General features: G+C 40.1%; 1 protein-coding gene across 6 annotated transcripts in view; it reads right to left on the bottom strand.

Annotated features, from left to right (window-relative positions):
- Window positions 1-17,340, bottom strand: part of pde4d (phosphodiesterase 4D, cAMP-specific) — a 184,673-nt gene that overhangs the window by 43,990 nt on the left and 123,343 nt on the right. Inside the window, exon 1 of one of the 6 annotated variants that reach the window (XM_071483199.1) lies at window positions 10,631-12,024. The exons of the other annotated variants lie outside the window; for them this stretch is intronic. Coding sequence (XP_071339300.1) covers window positions 10,631-10,719 — 89 coding nt within the window. The 5' untranslated portion in view covers window positions 10,720-12,024. Of the gene's footprint in view, window positions 1-10,630; window positions 12,025-17,340 lie in introns of those variants that run through there. 6 annotated transcript variants of the gene reach the window in all.

The following is a 17,340-nucleotide window of genomic DNA, read 5'->3' on the forward strand; positions in this document are numbered from 1 at the left end:
TGCTGGAGAGATGGAGTGAGGTGACACACTATCATGCCAAGAAATTAGCTATTCATAGCAGCCACTTCATATATCACAGCAGCCATGCATGACTTACCTGTGCTCTATTTATACATCCAGCTGACTCACAGACAGGAAAGTGGATTTAAGCTGGCTGAACTATTGTTTGCTTCAGCGAATCAGCAGAGCACAAAGGAGAATAGAAAACTCACCTAGCACAAAAAAAAAAAAGGAAAAGAATTTCGAAGAAGCGTAACTGCTGAAGATAAGACCAACAGCTGTACTTGTGTTGTGTGTACTGCAAGTGTGTGTGCATCATCTTGCTGCTGACAACATGAGCGTGTCGTGATGTGTTAAGGCTGAAGTGATGCTGGACAGTATGAATGTGAGAACCATGTACTGTGACCAGCATGAAGAAATCTGTCTCACAGGCAAAGAAATGCTTGTGTCAGGACAACTGTGTCAGGGACAGGGGCCTGGCAAAACAGCCTACCAGTATTATAAAGAACTGCAACCAAGGATTATTTGCATTACTGATAAATCTACTAATTTCTTTTTTTCTGATTAATCCATTGTTTAGTCCATAAAGTGTCAGAAAATTATGATACCTTTGAAACTGCTGTGACATCTGTGAGAGGTCATGATAAGGAAGTATCTCAGAAAAGCTTGCACTCAACATCCTATTTTTATGAGCGCAAACATGGATTTCATGCAGACTTAAAGGTTTGTGTGTCATGATTCAAAAATATGTCTGAAACAGGCAACTTGTGGTAAAAGTCACTAGTCTTTAGTAGTAGTTTACATTTTCCCAAAAATAAAGTTACATCTTCAAATTGCTTATGTCTGACTGTTAAGAATTTTAAATAATTTACAAAGAGAAGCAGCACATCTTTACATTTGTGAAAAAGTAACTAACAAATATTTGACATTTTTGCTTCATAAAAGACTCAATTAATTGTAAAAATAGTCATTGATTAATTTTAAAGTGATTGATTAATCAATTTAATTAATTATTAACAGTATTTCCAATGTCATTTAACAAAATCTACACAAGCAAATATAAAAAGTAAGATAAAAATACCCCTGTTCACAGGGGTCACAGGATACACCAAAGTATATCTTCAAAAACTAAAAATTCTTAACCTGGTTTAAACATAACACACTCACAATGAAAAACAATACTGTTTAGGTGCTGCTTCCAGTCTTGATATCCCACATATCACAAACAGTCAACCGCAGTACACATATGAAGTCACCAGACCAGTGGCTCAAACACCAACAAAAGCAACTGTTTACAATCCAGGCTGATGCTGTTCATAAACCTGGATTGTAAACTGTTGCTTTTGTGTGTTTGTAATCTGAAAAAAAAAAAAAAAAAGTTAAGTGGCCTGTGCTTGTCCAAGCCAAACGTGATCACAGTGTTAGCCATTACTCTCAAATGTGATTTTGTAAATAAAACTTGTGCCAAGTTACAGCACAGCAAAACTCTCACTTTGATTGTGTTTTGGTATCGCCGTCATGAGCCTGCAAATGTGTCTTTAGACAAGTATGCAAGTCTTTAGCTCCCTCTCATTATCATGCCTGCAGATCTGTCCTGCAAAGCCCCCGAAGATCTGCTGTTAAGTCAACACCACACATTACACTCTCAGTTGTGGACGTCATATGTTGTCTTGGCAGGGAAATTGAGACAGTTTTTTGATGGACCCTCTAATAGAGAAATGAAAGGATGGATAATAACAGGATAAGGACGCCCATCGACTGCACAACTTTCACTATAGGCTCTTACATATCACACATGGACACACACATTTCTAGCTGTTGTGCACCCCAAGCACATGGTGAAGCTAATAGGTTTAACTTGGCAGCAGTCCCAGTGATGTCAGAGTAATCCCTCATTAAAACTCTGATGACATCACCACACTGTTGAGAGTGTGTGAGAGCTGAGGAAGAGTGTGTGTGTGTGTGTGTGTGTGTGTATGTGTGTGTGTGTGTGTGTGTGTGTGTGTGTGTGTGTGTGTGTGGGATACCCTGCCTGTGAGCACCAAGGGTGCCCTCGCTGCAGTCAAGGTAATCCAGGTTAAGCTGTTCCTCAAAACACACACAGGGGACACTATCGCTATCTTAATTATACTATGTCCTCATATGCAGTTTATTAAGTACATCTCCCCATTCACGCAAAACAACCTCAACCTGACAGAAGACTGCGGGTAGGGTTAATCGGAGCCTGTTAAACCTGTGTGTAAACATTTGCAGGCTGAAACCAACTACAGTCTACAATTCAAGTGTCAACTAAAAAAAACACAACCCAGCTTTGTCTTTAAAAGCTTCTCTGCCTCGTGTTACTGCTTCAAATTATGAAACAGAAGCATGTCTTACATTTTTATTCCGTGCAGTCTAGATGTAATGTACAACAGTTTGTTGTCAATATTACGAGCAATTCAAAGAAATATTGACAGCCAATCTCTGTTCAGCTAAGATGCAAAAAGTCGGGGGATTTTTCCACATTTTTGTCCCATCATCCCAAAAATATTTACTCTCCTGGGATTCTGCTGCACTACAATGTGTAGATATTGCCACCTAGAATAAATGGCACATTGAGGCAATAGATGAGCCACAAATATGCAAATACATTATGCTGATAAAACAATGATGTGCAAAGGAGCGTTTCAGAGCAGCTTTTTTTAGCTAAGTGAAGAAAAAGATGATAAAGTAGCACCATTAAGGACATGATCAAAATGGAACAACTGAAGAGTGAATCATCTGGTCAGTGGACGTGGATGCCTGGCTCTCAGTTTAGTATCAGTGATATGAATCTCTCCTCTTAGATGTCAAATTACAGACAGATTGTGGGGCTGATGTAAATGCATAGGTATTGCTGGTAAATAAGGTTAACTTTAGCTTACTTCAGTGACCTGCTAATCAATCCACCAGGTCCTCAGCACAATAAAAGCACTTTTGGGAGGACATGAAACAGGATTCTGGTGGCATGAATGTGCTGCTGGAAAAAGGAAAAGGGGGAACATACTGGCTATATGTACCAATTTAAGCGGCTAGTAAGTGTAGATATTCAGTGCTGTCAAATACACTGTCATTGTTTGTGTTAATTCCTGTCTTGCTGAAGGAGTGTTATTTTACTGTATATCCTGCTATGTGAGAGTCTGTCTTACCGGATGGATGAGAAGCATAACAATTCGGGTTGTGCAAGTGGGAGTGTATTTCCTCTAAGGAAGCACTGGACAGTTGCATTCAAAACATGCCAGTACATACACAAATACAGAACAAGGTGAAATATGTAGACTAAACATTGGTCCCAAAAGGAGCTTGGATATGTTGAGTTTGAAAATGAAGTCTGACAGAAGGCACCAGTAAAATTGAACAAAAGAGAGAAGCAGAAACAATTATAAAAGAAAACTCATCTGTTCAAGTTACACTAACAAGATTTTGTCTGAATATGAACTCTTCAACTTCAATTGTCTTCATCAAAATAAAACTATAAATAAACAACCTGACAAGTCATTGACCTTCTTTTAGCTTCACATGATTCCTGGCAAGCTTTAGCTGGAATTATAATACTGTATAAGTCTGTAATATTCATAAATCCAGCCAGGTATGTGTGAGGTATGTGAGAGAGAAAGAGAGAGAGAGAGAGAGAGAGAGAGAGAGAGAGAGAGAGAGAGAGAAAGTGAGGGGACTCCCTCTCCCAGCCTAAGCCTTTCTAATCTGTTTGTATGCCTCCTCATAATCACTGTCGTCATCATGGCAATCCTAATCACCATCATCGTCACGAGCAATTCCCTCCTGAGATGATCGTCATCATCATTATGCTTTCTTGCTAATAAGAAGTAATTCCCATAACATCTGTGATGTTCCGTGTTGTATGTTTCTAAGTCAGACCACATGGGAAGTGGTTGAACTAAAAACAGCTGACCAAGTTGGAGATCTACTGAGAATGGTTATCCTTTTCTTACATATATTTGGAGATTGAAATCTAAAAGGGGTTATCCGTTAAGTTGTGCCCTCTCATGAAAGCAGCAGCAAAGAAAATCAAAGCCAGATGACCCCCCACTTCCAAACAAACACACCCAGACAGAGCAGTGACGCATGAACCCTTCAGTCTTATAGTATCTTTAAGAAAACCCCAAGGCTAGGCCTCCACACTGTTTTCCTTGAACACCATTCTCCACATCTTTTTGTTTCATTATAACTGTTTGTTTTTTAGCTGTGGTGGGAATATATAACAAGCTGCTCTCAGAGAACTGCTTTGTTCCTGCAGGAAAGGGCCTGGTCATGATAACATCTGTTGGCTAACCGCAGGTTTTGTTTGGGTCAAATACTGACGTACACGGCTGCATAACGGCACTCCGTCTCACCAAAGACTGAGTAATGATATTTCCTAATGTCTTTGTATTTTGCCACTGATTCAGCAGTGACATTTGAATGCCAGGAAAATTAAAGACAAAATGTGAACCCAGTCTGTATCAACAATTGTATAAACAATATAGTTCAAAGGACCTTGACAGAGTATTGCGGTGGTCATCAGGGATGCAGATAACAATTACATTGATTATGGATTCATCTGTCTATTACCATTTTTTCAATCAATTGGATGCAAAATGTCATAACATATTTAAAAATGTCAATCATAGTTTCCATGAGCCCAAAGTAACATCTTCAGTTTGGATGTTTTGTCCAGCCAGCAGCCCAAAACCAAAAGTTGATTTATAAAAACAGAGAAAATTAATCAAATATTAACATTTAACACGATGGAACCTATTTGGCTCATTTAATTATGTAAACCTTTAGTACTACTGGTCATAAGCTGTTATTTAATTATGGACACACTCAAAGAAGACAAAAATCACAACAGTCCCATCTAACACAGTCATTGAAAGCACCCAACAAGACAGCTGACTACACAAACTCAACTTGACTCAAAAATCAAGTTATGATTTACCTTCTTTTCATTTTTCCTAACACAAACATTGGCGTACCATCTGCCATTGCACAGGCAGTCCCAGCTCCCATGGCCCCAGCTTTAGCTTGTAACATTTCTGTTTTTGATTTATGCTGAGCTCACAAAAGCACCTGCAGCTATCCTCCGCCTTCAATATGTCTGGCTGCCACGCTGTATTCTTATTGATCTGTCCATCTTCCTGCCTCTGTCCTGGAGATGAACACAAGATTGAATGTCCCTATCTTGCAGCTGCTGTGTGGACAGCAGCAAGAGACAGCCCAGGCTGAAATGAATGAAATTGAAATGAAATGGATATTCAAAATGAATGTGATGTCAGAGCTGCCTGAAGGCCTTTGTGAGGAATGGTGGCTTGTGTATGCATTTCATATGTACTCCAGTGAGCAAATTATGTAACTGTGGTGTTATATAGCCACACCTGTTGAAGCCAGTGGCATTACTGCGACAAGTGCATTGTTTTCTCTGCCCCATTGCTCTGTATTAATTAGCCCTAATAATTAATAAAGGCTAAAGGGAAAACAGTCAATGTTTTCAGTCCTGAGCTGTTGTTTAAATTGCTCCTGTTACAGTTAACAGCTGAAAGCATGCCATCCCTGAATAAAGTCAGTGATTTTAAAATCACTGCAAAGGTACAAGTGAGATATATTATCATTATTCTATTAGTTATTATATCATTAAAGAAATGCTGCTATATAAACAAATACACACCAAGGCTGATTCACTTATTTGTCTGGGTGAGAAAATCACACTAATATGGTAAATGATTTTAATGGTGCTAATAGATTTAAACTGTGTTGGCCTATTGTTGTCTGCCAAAGTCTGAAATTGTTTTTTTGGCTTTGAGATGCTGTAATGAGTAATGACAATGTCACTAGATATTGCTCATTCTGCACTGCATCTCATCTATTCAAAAACACATGAGGTGTTTCTGTGTAACACATTGGAGTAAGTAAGAGTGAAAAAAATGATCAAGTGTAAATAAGTGGCAGAATAACACAGTAAGAAATCTGAGAGCACTAATGTGTGAAGGAGAGATTGGATGATGAAGCAAGTGGAAGGCTGGGAAACAGAACAGCCCAGCTTGGATACCAGGAGCCTTAAAACTGCCAGTACTGACTGACTCAATGTGGGAGCTCACTCACTCAGACAGACATACACACGAACAGCAAGACATCCTGCAATATAGGTGTGAAAAAGTGAACTGATCATTTAGCAATTCAAAAGCGGGGCTAATTGAAATTCCTATTACAGAGAGAGGGTGAAACAGTGGTGTCTTTGTGAACAACAGCAGTCCATCAATGCAGATTAAGACTGAGAGAGACTCTCAAACATAACAGTAGGAACATGTCTGTCATGCTTCATGAAACTTTATAATCAATTTAACCCTGTGCTGCCTCGTGGGAAAGCTGGAGTAACAACAGATCCCAGTTAATGCTTGCAAATCACAGCACTGCTCACAAACTGCTGACCAGACTTGAATAATAACTGAAACTGAAACTGGTAAAAACACACGCTACACAGTAATAGGACATCCATTTCCGAGAAGGTGCGTGTCACAGGATCTGCGTCTCTACTGCACAATATTGTTTCATTAGTCATAGATCTTGTGGTTAGACTGGGCTGTCACACCACACACAGCTGTTTGACTGATTTTATGACTGAAAGCAGCAAGTTAAAGCAGAATTTTCTAAGGATACAACCATTTGGCAAGGTTAATTAATAAAAAAAAATGTTATAAATATAATTCAACTTTTAAGCTACACTAATCAAGATTTGGGTTATAAGTGTGTGAAAAACATAGCTGAGTTTGGCTGATGTTGCTGATGTACTATCAACTTAAACTCAAAACCTCTACATGTAATTTGTAGCCTATAATGCTAAATTAAAACACTGAAACCAATCAAAGAAACCAATGGAAACAAGTCGATTTTGTCCTTGCAGAGAAAAACAACACAACTTCAAATGTCCTAACACAACTAGTTGAATTTTAGTCAAAACTGTACTGTAACTTTTAAAGACAGCTCAGTGAAGAACCTGAAAGCTGCTATATTATGGCTTTTATGAGCTCAGCATAAATCAAAAATAGAAATGTTGTGGGTAATTTTCTTTTTAGGATGCTGAGGTTGGCACTGTGCCTTCTGAAAAGTGTAAAATATTTTGTTTACAAGCCCAGAGTGGTTATCAATCAGGTATAAAATTACAATGAAATTGAATGAGGTGATGCTGTCTCTGGAGGAGGTGAACCAGAGCATGGTGTGAACTCATAATACCTTTTCTCTTTACTCACAAGTCCTCTTTCATTTATTGCACACACTCACAAAGCAGCCAGGTTTCTGAGTGGGAGAAAACGTGTTAAGAAGAAGGGAGCGTTACACTGTGTGGCCATTTCAAGGAGAGTGATTGGGGAGCACCCTTAATAAGGGTGAGTACATCAGCATCACACTGTACAGGAGGCTGGCGAAGATTGATGCTGTAGGAACGCATGTAGCTCTGTATTCCACACACACACGCACACATACGCTCAGTGGTGGTCATCCTGTGGGACAACAGTGAGTGATGACTGTGTCTTCTGAAAGCTGACAGCAGGTCTCTGCTGTCTTCAAAAAGCCCATTTTACAATCTCTGCCACAGTCCCAACAAAGTAATAGAAAGTAATCTAAAGTTTGGCTGAGATTGACCCAGCACAGCTAGAATCAATGACAATGTGCAGTGGGAGAATGCCTCAAAGAAATGAGATAACAATGCCTTGTGTCTTGTTATCTTACTGACAAAATATGTCTGAGGAAGCCACCCTTGGGGCCACTGAGAGAGAGGAAGAGAGGAAGAGAAGGGGGGGAGGGGCTGAGAGAATAAACCCTGATATCCCTTAACACCTTGCCTAAAAAAGCTGAGGAAAAAACACACCAAAATTACATATTTAAACCATAATATATTATATATACTATATCTATATCTATATCATAGTATCCACTGACTAGACACGGTGTCCAACGTTTCAGAAAGAGAGGGAGAGAAGTGATGCAGCAATGCATTACCAGTCCTTGTTTTCTAAATATAGCCCTATCTATTCTCTCCCCCTGGTCTCTGGTGCGCTGGATTCACTTAATTGGATTACTAAACACACTTTTCATTTCCTTTCTGGTTAGTGTTTAATGAAGTTTAGACAATCATACATCTCGGTTTATTCATTGTGGTGCTGAGGGCAACACCCTGCATGTTTAAAAATATGGGATAAAAACAGTGTGTCAGCGTTATCACATTGCTCCAGAGAATCTCTATGCATTAACAGTTATGTATGCAGAGTAGATCAATAAATATGCTGACCCTACAATAATGCAGTGTGGTCTGCTGAGAGACTGAGCATTTGCCAATAATGTTCTCCTATGGCCTCAATACACTCTGGAGAGAGATGCATGTGGAATTTGGAACATATACATGTGTGTGTTCGTGTCTGGGTGAGTGTATATGTAAACGCATATGTTCTGTGAGCCGTTTGCTTAATTTGTTTTTAGTGGTCTGTATTGCTTTGTTTTGTGTGTGTGTTTGTGTGTTGTCATGGATGGTTGCTGCTCTTGCTTGACCCATCAAGGGACTTTACTTGGCTTTATATACATGTACAGTGCATCGGACACTGCGTCTGCAACTGTCAATGTTTTTAATGTTTTTCTATTTGATGATTGTCCCTTACAAATAAACAAAATTTTTATTTGTTTGAAAAAAAAAAAGTTTGACTCAATATCCACATCCATATCTTTGTGCAATCTTTATATGCCCTTCTCTCGCAGGCTTAAGCACCACAGGTCTGAGGGACTGGTCCATTATCAACATACAATGCATAATACAGATCATCATGAAAGCTCATCTGGACTGGTTCGCACTCACATGCACTGAGGTGGTGCACAGCTCTACTGTGTAGAGAAAGAGAGGAAAAAAATCCCTGCCTGGGGTTTAAACGGAGTCTAACAGGCTCATCTCCCATTTTCAGAGACTAATGCTCAATTCCTGACAACCATGACAGCCCTGAATTGTTGTTCCAACACTGTCAGTAGATTTGCGACATCCATCCAATTCAGCAACACAATACATTCCAGCAGACTGTGAATTTCATCTTAGTCAGATTTTTCTCAAATTAATAAAGGAATTACAGCAACAAGGGAAGACTGTATTGTAGCCAGTGCCTGTTAAAAGTAACATGATTTCTTTGTCTTTCTGTTGACTGTCTTATCACATTTGTGAAAGCATTTACTCTTATTTACCTTTTATTAATCAGGGCTTATGAATTTCAGTTATAACAACAACATTTTGTGTAATTTTGAGGTGTTTAGGATGATGACTACAGATTAAAACAGTGACAAGCTCATTCATCTAAACTTTCCACTATGGTCACCCAGCCCTGATGTGTACATGTGTATACATGAGTAATTCTGACTAGCCGGGTGGACATGCTTATGTTTGTTTCCACGTGTGCCTTGACGTCCGCATAAAGTTCTTCCTTGTTTTTTTCTCCTGTTTCCTTCTGTTTACTTCTCTACAACTCTCTTTCACTGTCCCTGCTGAAAAGGCCAGTAAATGGCCCTCTTTATTATCAGCCACATCTCATCCTCTGAGCAGACAAATCAGTTGAACCAATGGCTGCTATTGATAAGTAGAATTTGTGCCACGTCCTGTAGAATGCATTTCCATCTGATCTAGAGCTCATCTTTTTGCATGCTCCTGCCTTTACATGCATACTTACATACTCAGTGATAACTGAGAAAGGGTGAAATGTGGTGTGCATGCCTGTGATTTGCTTTAAATATGATTAAAACATAGCACTTATAACACCCAGAGGCTGTTTGTGACTGACAAAAAAAATACAATGTTGTGTTATGGCTGCGGTGTGTAGCAAGTGAAGCATGTGTGTGCATGTGCACTGTCACACCACAGAGCAAATAGTTGACAGACAGGTTTGCTAAATAGCAACAAGGCTGTGACGTTCTGAGTAAGGTTCACATCTTTCGCCTGATTAGCATGAAAAACTCAAACAACTGGAAAAACTTTGTGGAAACATGAGCATTGTTCATATCCCCACAGCCCACTCTGATGACATCACTGACTCCTCTGTGTCCCTCCCAGTTTATAACATAGCTGGGAGACAACTATTCCCCTTAGATACCCAGCCTAAGTATGACTAATCAAAACAAGACAGCAGAGAAACCCAACAACACAGCACTTTTATCAAGCTATTTTTCCAGCTAGCTTTGCTCTTGAAAAGCAGATTCAGTGTTCAAATACCTCTGTGTGCTTGCCATTTCTGACTACCCTCCCGTTTATGGATCAACTCAAGCATTTAGTGAGGGAGAAAATGACAGGAAATGTCTGGCCCATTTAACAATAAATTTCCCTGAATACATCTGAGCTGAGCTGGGAAAAAACTACACTGAGCTTGGCTGGGCTAACCTTAAGGGAGCTCTTACCATACCACAAAAACAACACACACACCCGCAAATGAAACTGCAAGCCAATACACACTTTATGTATTTTGAATTAAGTCATGCAACTCATACTCCTTTATGAACACAGGAAAGCAACAGCAATAAACCAATGAAAAGACAGAAAAACACAAAATGTTAACAATTTCACAAATATTGTTAATCCATCACCACCAGCAATACTCACCAAATCCAGGAGTGCCTTCTAAAAGGAAAATGGCTGAGGTGCATCATGGACCTATCACTGGGAACACCTGGACAATGTCCAGGCTTCATGCCGAGGCTGTGTCAGGACTAATCCCCCTACCTGTTAACCTTTCACCCTTTGAGCCCCTCTATCTATCTAGCTAAATATCTAGAGACACTGACCCACAGTGTCCGCTGGCCCCAGTACAATATATAGTGTCCCATACTGCAGTCCACTGCTGTGATGCACCCATTCAGGCCAGTCTTCCATTAAAAAAACCCTTCTGAACTTCCAACCTGACTGGTTTCTTCCTAGGGCATCACTGCAAAAAGTGATGGCTTACATCCAACAAGGAAATGTTAAAAATCAAGTTATATAGCACCATAAAATCCATTGAGTTCCAGAAGAGAAATAAAAATCCCAATAAATGTGATGATAAAAAAAATATATGAACAGAAAGGAACTGGATGCAATGTGAACTCGTCTTAAAGTAAGAGTCTCAGTAGTGTGAGCACACAGGCGGCCACCCAGCATGACCAGCTAAGCTCTCCGGCCACTGCTCTTTTTTCCGTGGGATTCTTCCGGCAAAGGTTTGGAAATTACTGTCCCACATCCACATGGTGAACCGGTTCAGGGACTCATTCCTCCGGAAAACATTCCTCTTCCTGACAGCCAACGACGCCGGTTGGAGAGGCAGCAGTAGTCAAACCAGCATGACAGAGCATGTTACACATAGAGTCACTCACACACTCACATTTGCTTTGCCCTCTTTGTCTCTCTTTCTCTGCGTCTCCCTCTCTGTTCTGCCCTTTCACAACCTTCCAGGGAGGGAAGTGAGGAAATGGGGAGAGAAAAAAGAAAAACAGCAAAGCGTCTCTTCAGTATCTCCACTCCTGTCTGTCTCGCTCTCGCTCTCTCTCCCCTTCCCTCCCTCCTCCCTCCTTGCTGCAGTCAGTGGGATGTCCTGACCCTGAGCAAGAGGTGTGCCTGCTCCTTCAGTATCAGCTAAACCTATTGATCCTCTTACCACATGCTGCTCCACTTCATTCAGAGAAGAACATGTCTGCACATGTAAGATTAGCATACACACAGGAGTCCACATATCCACACAGAAAGCCTCTATAACGTAATATGGGCAAAGTGTTGACAGAAGTAATTCCTCTCATTTCCTCCCCTTAAATCCTTCTTCCGCTCTACTTTTCTTTTCTTTTCTTGAGTAATGTCTCTTGTTTCTATTATAGCCCTCCTTCGTCATAACAACGCAAGTGCTGCCGTTGCCTTGTCAGTTTGTTTTTTGTTTTTGCCACCCTAAGCACACCCCTGTCTGTCTCTAGAGTCTGCGTGCGTGTCACTGAACCATGAAATTTTCAAACCGCACTACAAATGCCATCTTATTTTTTTCCGTGCACACGTGTGTGTGTGTATATGTGACATATAGTTTGTGCATGTGTGACTGTGAAAGCAAGTAGGGGGCCTCTCAAGTCATGTTTGTGTCAAGAAACCTGTTAGACAGGATGTCATTGCCCTTACTGATGTAAAATACATGCCTCCAGATGGAGTCTGTAATGCCGCCTATAAGCCAAGCAGCAATCAAAAACAGTAAATGTCAGTGTCTTTTATATCCACCCAATTATGAAGATAATGAGAAAAATAACTGCCAAACTACAATGAATCAAATTCATTGTTATTCAGAGTGCGCGTCAGACTGTGTAACAGTCTTGTACACATGTGTATGAGTGACTGTGTGAGCATTTGTGAGAGTGGTGCTGGCAAGGAAGTTATGAGTTGAGGTTGGGGTTAGCACACCAAGGTGTGTGTGTGTGTGTGTGTGTGTGTGTGTGTGTGTGTGTGTGTGTGTGTGTGTGTGTGTGTGTGTGTGTGTGTGTGTGTGTGTGTGTGTGTGTGTGTTTTGCATTAAAAGCCATAGCTGTGGCTAAGCTCCAGTTGCTGTGGCTTGAAAAACAGGATCCAGCACTGCTTCTTACACACATCCTGCCCAACACACACGTCAGCAGCCTCTCAACCCCTGCCAAAAGTCAAACCACCTCACAGCCTCTGTAAGCCTGCACCTTCAGCCACAACAGCTACTCTTGAAAAGGGTGGAGGAGCGCTGAATGTTGAGGAGTCTGCTTGTAGGAAAATGATGACAGAAATGCAGATTTCTGTGGGGATGTGAATTGTTTGTTTGTGTAGAGTGGCAGGACTGACAGTTTAGGCAGCAACAGGGAGAAAAAAAATGATTTAACGGGCTTTAGAGGTTAAACAAGAAAGCAGCTAGAAGCACCTGTTATTCATAAAGAAAAATATCAACCCTCCATCTGTCTCTCAGATTTGTTCTTAAAACAATCATTGCTTCAGACATCTTGCGTACAAATGGAAACCGGAGCCAGCATTCTAAAAATAGAATATACACTGTATGTCCCTATGCGTATGTGTGCATGTGTGTAGTATTGCATAATCTTTGTCCCTGCTTTGGGGGCTGTTGGCCCCTGCTCCACTCAACACTGGTGAGCTGTCACGACTCATCCTGCAAACCAAAAGAGAGAGACTGGAGGAGAGAGGAAAAAATACAGAGAGTGTAAAGGCAGAAACATACAGAGAAAGCAACATAGGGGATGACAGTGAAAGAGAGAAACAAAGATAGCCAGAGAAGGCTGCGTAGAGGGCTTAAGTGGATGTACATGCCAGTATCTCAAGAGCAATCAGGGCGATCATTGGGCCTTTTTCTTACCAACGGAAGATGATGAAGATTAAACTAAAGATGAAATGGAGTTATGCTGTAGGGACACAGAAACCTTGAGAGAACACAATAAAATATCACAGCCATAAAGTACTGTCACAGTATTAACCCATCATCTTCTGTGACCCCTGCTGGTAAGCAAAACAATGTATTTTCCATCTACAAAATATCACATCATATTTGAATCAGCAGGCCTTTTTCATTACATTAGTGGTCTGACATGACTCTGTAACTGGGCATCAGGGGGAAAGGGCCAGATTACACAACGGAACAAGCGCGCATCGATTTCACGTGTACTGACATTTAGCAAAGTACTTTTCTTCAATTATCTGCAGATAAATTGTCCTGAGAACGCAGGCTGAACAACATGTACAGTCATATCATACAGCTGGTCCAACAGCATGGCCTGCCAGTGGCTGCTTTAGCCTATTGACATTGATTCAAGCCATGCTGGGTCAATACCTTTATACATTCAGATAGCAAGGCAAATCTCTCTCGAGATTGAAAGAAAACTGGGCCCTTGTGCATGTTTTGTTCCTTTGAGGTAGGCCACCTGTCCATCACTCTGTGTGTCGCTGTGGAAATGCCTTGGGCCTGGTCCTCCTCTTTGCCATTCACAGATGGTTATGCAGTGGCATTTCAGCAAAGGTTAATTCATTCCCCCTTCAAATCAGATATTTGTAATTAGATTCCCACATCTAATGGGGAGATGGAAGCTTCAAGGGCCGTTGGTTGAATGTGAAGAATGTTTAAGTGGCCAAAAAATTGCTCACTTGTGGAGTGGAGAGGTTTTGTTTTTTTTTTTTTGTTTTTTTTGCCTTTACTATAGTCACAGTGAGAGAGAGGTGGGAAAGTTGGGAGGAGTCAGGTGTCAGCTGCTTTAAAATTGTGATATGTAATAGATGTAATTCAAAGAAAAGTGTAAAAATCTGTCTGTCTAATTTCATGGTTTGGTGTCTATTCTGTGTGGTAAAGCACCTGATAGTACAGAAGACAGTAGATAGTACATAGCATATTTTGCAGGTTTCCAGTAAGAAATTACAGTATGTGTATATAACAGTGTACACAGTACACCATATTACTGTTTATTTTATCATTGGCACTTTAAAATAGTAAAAGTGATGTTTTCTCTGTCAATGTAATGGGATACGAAAGTATCAAAGGGAAGAGTGGAGTTGATTGTGCCAACTGGTCGTAAGACCCGTCCTCACCAGATGATGTTTTAGTGGAGATTGCCTTGGGTTATGGACCATTGATATTTCAATACGCTCCCATCTGTACCTGGTCGCAGAAAACAGCCTCATGAAGTAGTCTAAATAGATATCACTGTTCACAATGGTGCGTTTTAGCTGGATATTCATCAGGCTATTAACCATGAAGCCTGGCTCACCATCGTGTTGAGGTGATTTATAAATTAGGGCAGATTTAGTCTCTCTTCTGTTGCACATATTGATTGTGAAACACTGCAAATAGCTCTGAACTTTGTTGCTATATTTTAGTCATGTTCACTTTAGTGTGAATCACTACAATCAGGGATCACATATTTTTAAGGGGGGAGGTCCATACACATAAATAATTGTAGCATTTCAGTGCATTTCAGTTTCATTTAATTTACTTAGGAACATTTCATTTTGATCACACTTTTGTTCTGATACTCTTGCCAATTAAATATCGCACACAGGTATTAAACTGCAGGTAAATTCAGCCAGGTAAGTCATAATATAGTAAATAGTGAGCCACAGTAAGTGAGGCTAGCTACTTTTAGGCATTAGACAAATGTTGGTAGGATTATGTTAAAGACCTTAAATCAAACATGTCTACACTGTAATGACATGTTGGTGCAATCATACTCAAAATGGGTTTTTCTTAATTGTATTATCACACTAAACCTTATGTAGAATTTGTAGTCTTGCAAAGTGCATTTTCTGAGAGTAATTCCACAATATATGCAGCCTAGTTTTCATCATCTTAAAACTGAAAAATGAGCAGTGAGATGTGGCACACACAGTACCTTATGTTCTGTACTGTACATGTGTCTTTCACTACTGGCTACAGCTGCTGCCCTGTTGTTATGCGGGATGTTTTTTCCAATAAATAAAGTCCCTCCCCTCCCTTTATTTGCCTTAAAATCAAAGAGTTGGATAAAAGCCTCTCCACTCGTGGCTCACCTGGTGGAGCGAATACCATTTAGGCTTAGTTCTCACCGCAGAGACCCATGTTTAGGTTCTGCCATTTGCTACATTTTTCTTTTAATTTTGCCTATTACATATCACAATTTTAAAGCAGCTGACCCAGACAAACATCAAGGTTTCTACATATCCTGAGTAGGATATGTAGGAATTTATTGCTGCCTTTGGTATTTCCCATTGACATCACAAATTTCAGAGGTGTGTCTACACAAGTGATAAACAGAATGTGAAGAAGCAACAGAGACTGGCAGTCAAAAAGGAAAAAGAAAAACCGTCTCAATTATTACACAATACTAACACAATTAAAAGTGTTTATTTATCACTTTAATTAGGTACCTGTAAAAAATTTTTCTTACCATAAATGCCACTTTTCCATGTGTTTCTTTTATATATGTAGCCAGTTTCCAATGCACCTGCTTTCAATAAAGCACAAATTTAGAGTTGCAGATCTGCAGGATTTATTGCAGGCTTTGGTATTTCGAACTTGACGTCACAAACTGCACAGGCGTGTCTGCAAAAGCTATAAACATGTAGCCGCTACATATTACAGATTTTTATTTTGGATTTTGAAGGGCAATGATCTGATTTATTAACTCACATATGAGATTCACAGCTGTAGCAACAATGTGCTATCTTTCACATCTTGCTTTCACTTTTCTGAGAAGATGAGGAAGTGTGCAATCAATGCCAAATTATGTCAAGTAAGTTGTTATAAATTAAATGCTATGGGATTGTTTAGCAATAATAACTAACAATAATAATCTTTTTAGGTAAAGATATCTTCAGTTTCTCACAGTTTGTGAATAGTTTTAGAGAAATGTGCTCCCTGAGGCACATGTACATTCAGTTCTTATGCAGTCAAGCAGTTGTAATTTTCTTTAGCATCAAAGGGATGGAAACAAATGTAGCATAGACACAAATGCACTGACTGGGGTCACACACTGTGTACAAACTGGCCTGCATCTTTATCCTGAACCTGTCACTGTCAAACTGTCAGATATGAATGCACATGTGCAGGCTAAAGCTCACAATAATAACCAAGTGTTCTGTCAATTGCCAGCATTGTGCGTTTGATCTGCTGCCATCAGAGCGTAAATAGGATCAATTAGATGCTGCATTGCACATTTCAGTAAGAGCTTTGTATCCAGGCCTTCAAATTACGCTCATCCGCTCACCCTGCAGGGGTGAGTACATTTTGGAAGTGGGTGACTCTGGAAGCATGCTAGTTGGGGTGTTGTCAAATTTCAATGCTCACCAGGCTGTATTGTGTCCACATCCAGTTAAGGGGCTTGTTAATGTTTCCACCAATCACCATTTTGCACTGCTGCTATAGCGACCATGCTCTAAAGCTGGCAGCCCCTGGGTTGGTGAATAGACCTTTTTCACAGTTGTCATAGCAGGAAAAGCACAGGTATAATTAATGTAATGAATAAAGAATGCAATTCATTTAGCTTTACCTGTTCCAGGGCAATGCCATTTTCCATACTGGCACAAAGAGATTGCCAACTGATCCACATAAATAGAACAGAGGTATGATTGATAGTATTAGTAACACATGTGCTTTTCCTGCTAGGACAAGTCAAAATGTCTTCTGTGAAAAAGGCCAAATAAAGGTCCCTAGATACAGGATTTTGCTCTGTGGTGAACTCTCTATAAAAAACTATTCTCACTTAGGGAAATGTTAAGATGTCTTAGATAGACTGACAGCCTTTGAACAGCGTGGCTTAAATCCTCATAAAACAACTGACATTGAGAAACTAGAATCAAAAGAAGTCTAACTG

The sequence above is a fragment of the Trachinotus anak genome, unplaced genomic scaffold, assembly GCF_046630095.1.
Source record: "Trachinotus anak isolate AG129_WGS33_773 ecotype Australia unplaced genomic scaffold, CSIRO_AGI_Tana_v1 ptg000008l, whole genome shotgun sequence".
Lineage (NCBI taxonomy): Eukaryota > Metazoa > Chordata > Actinopteri > Carangiformes > Carangidae > Trachinotus > Trachinotus anak.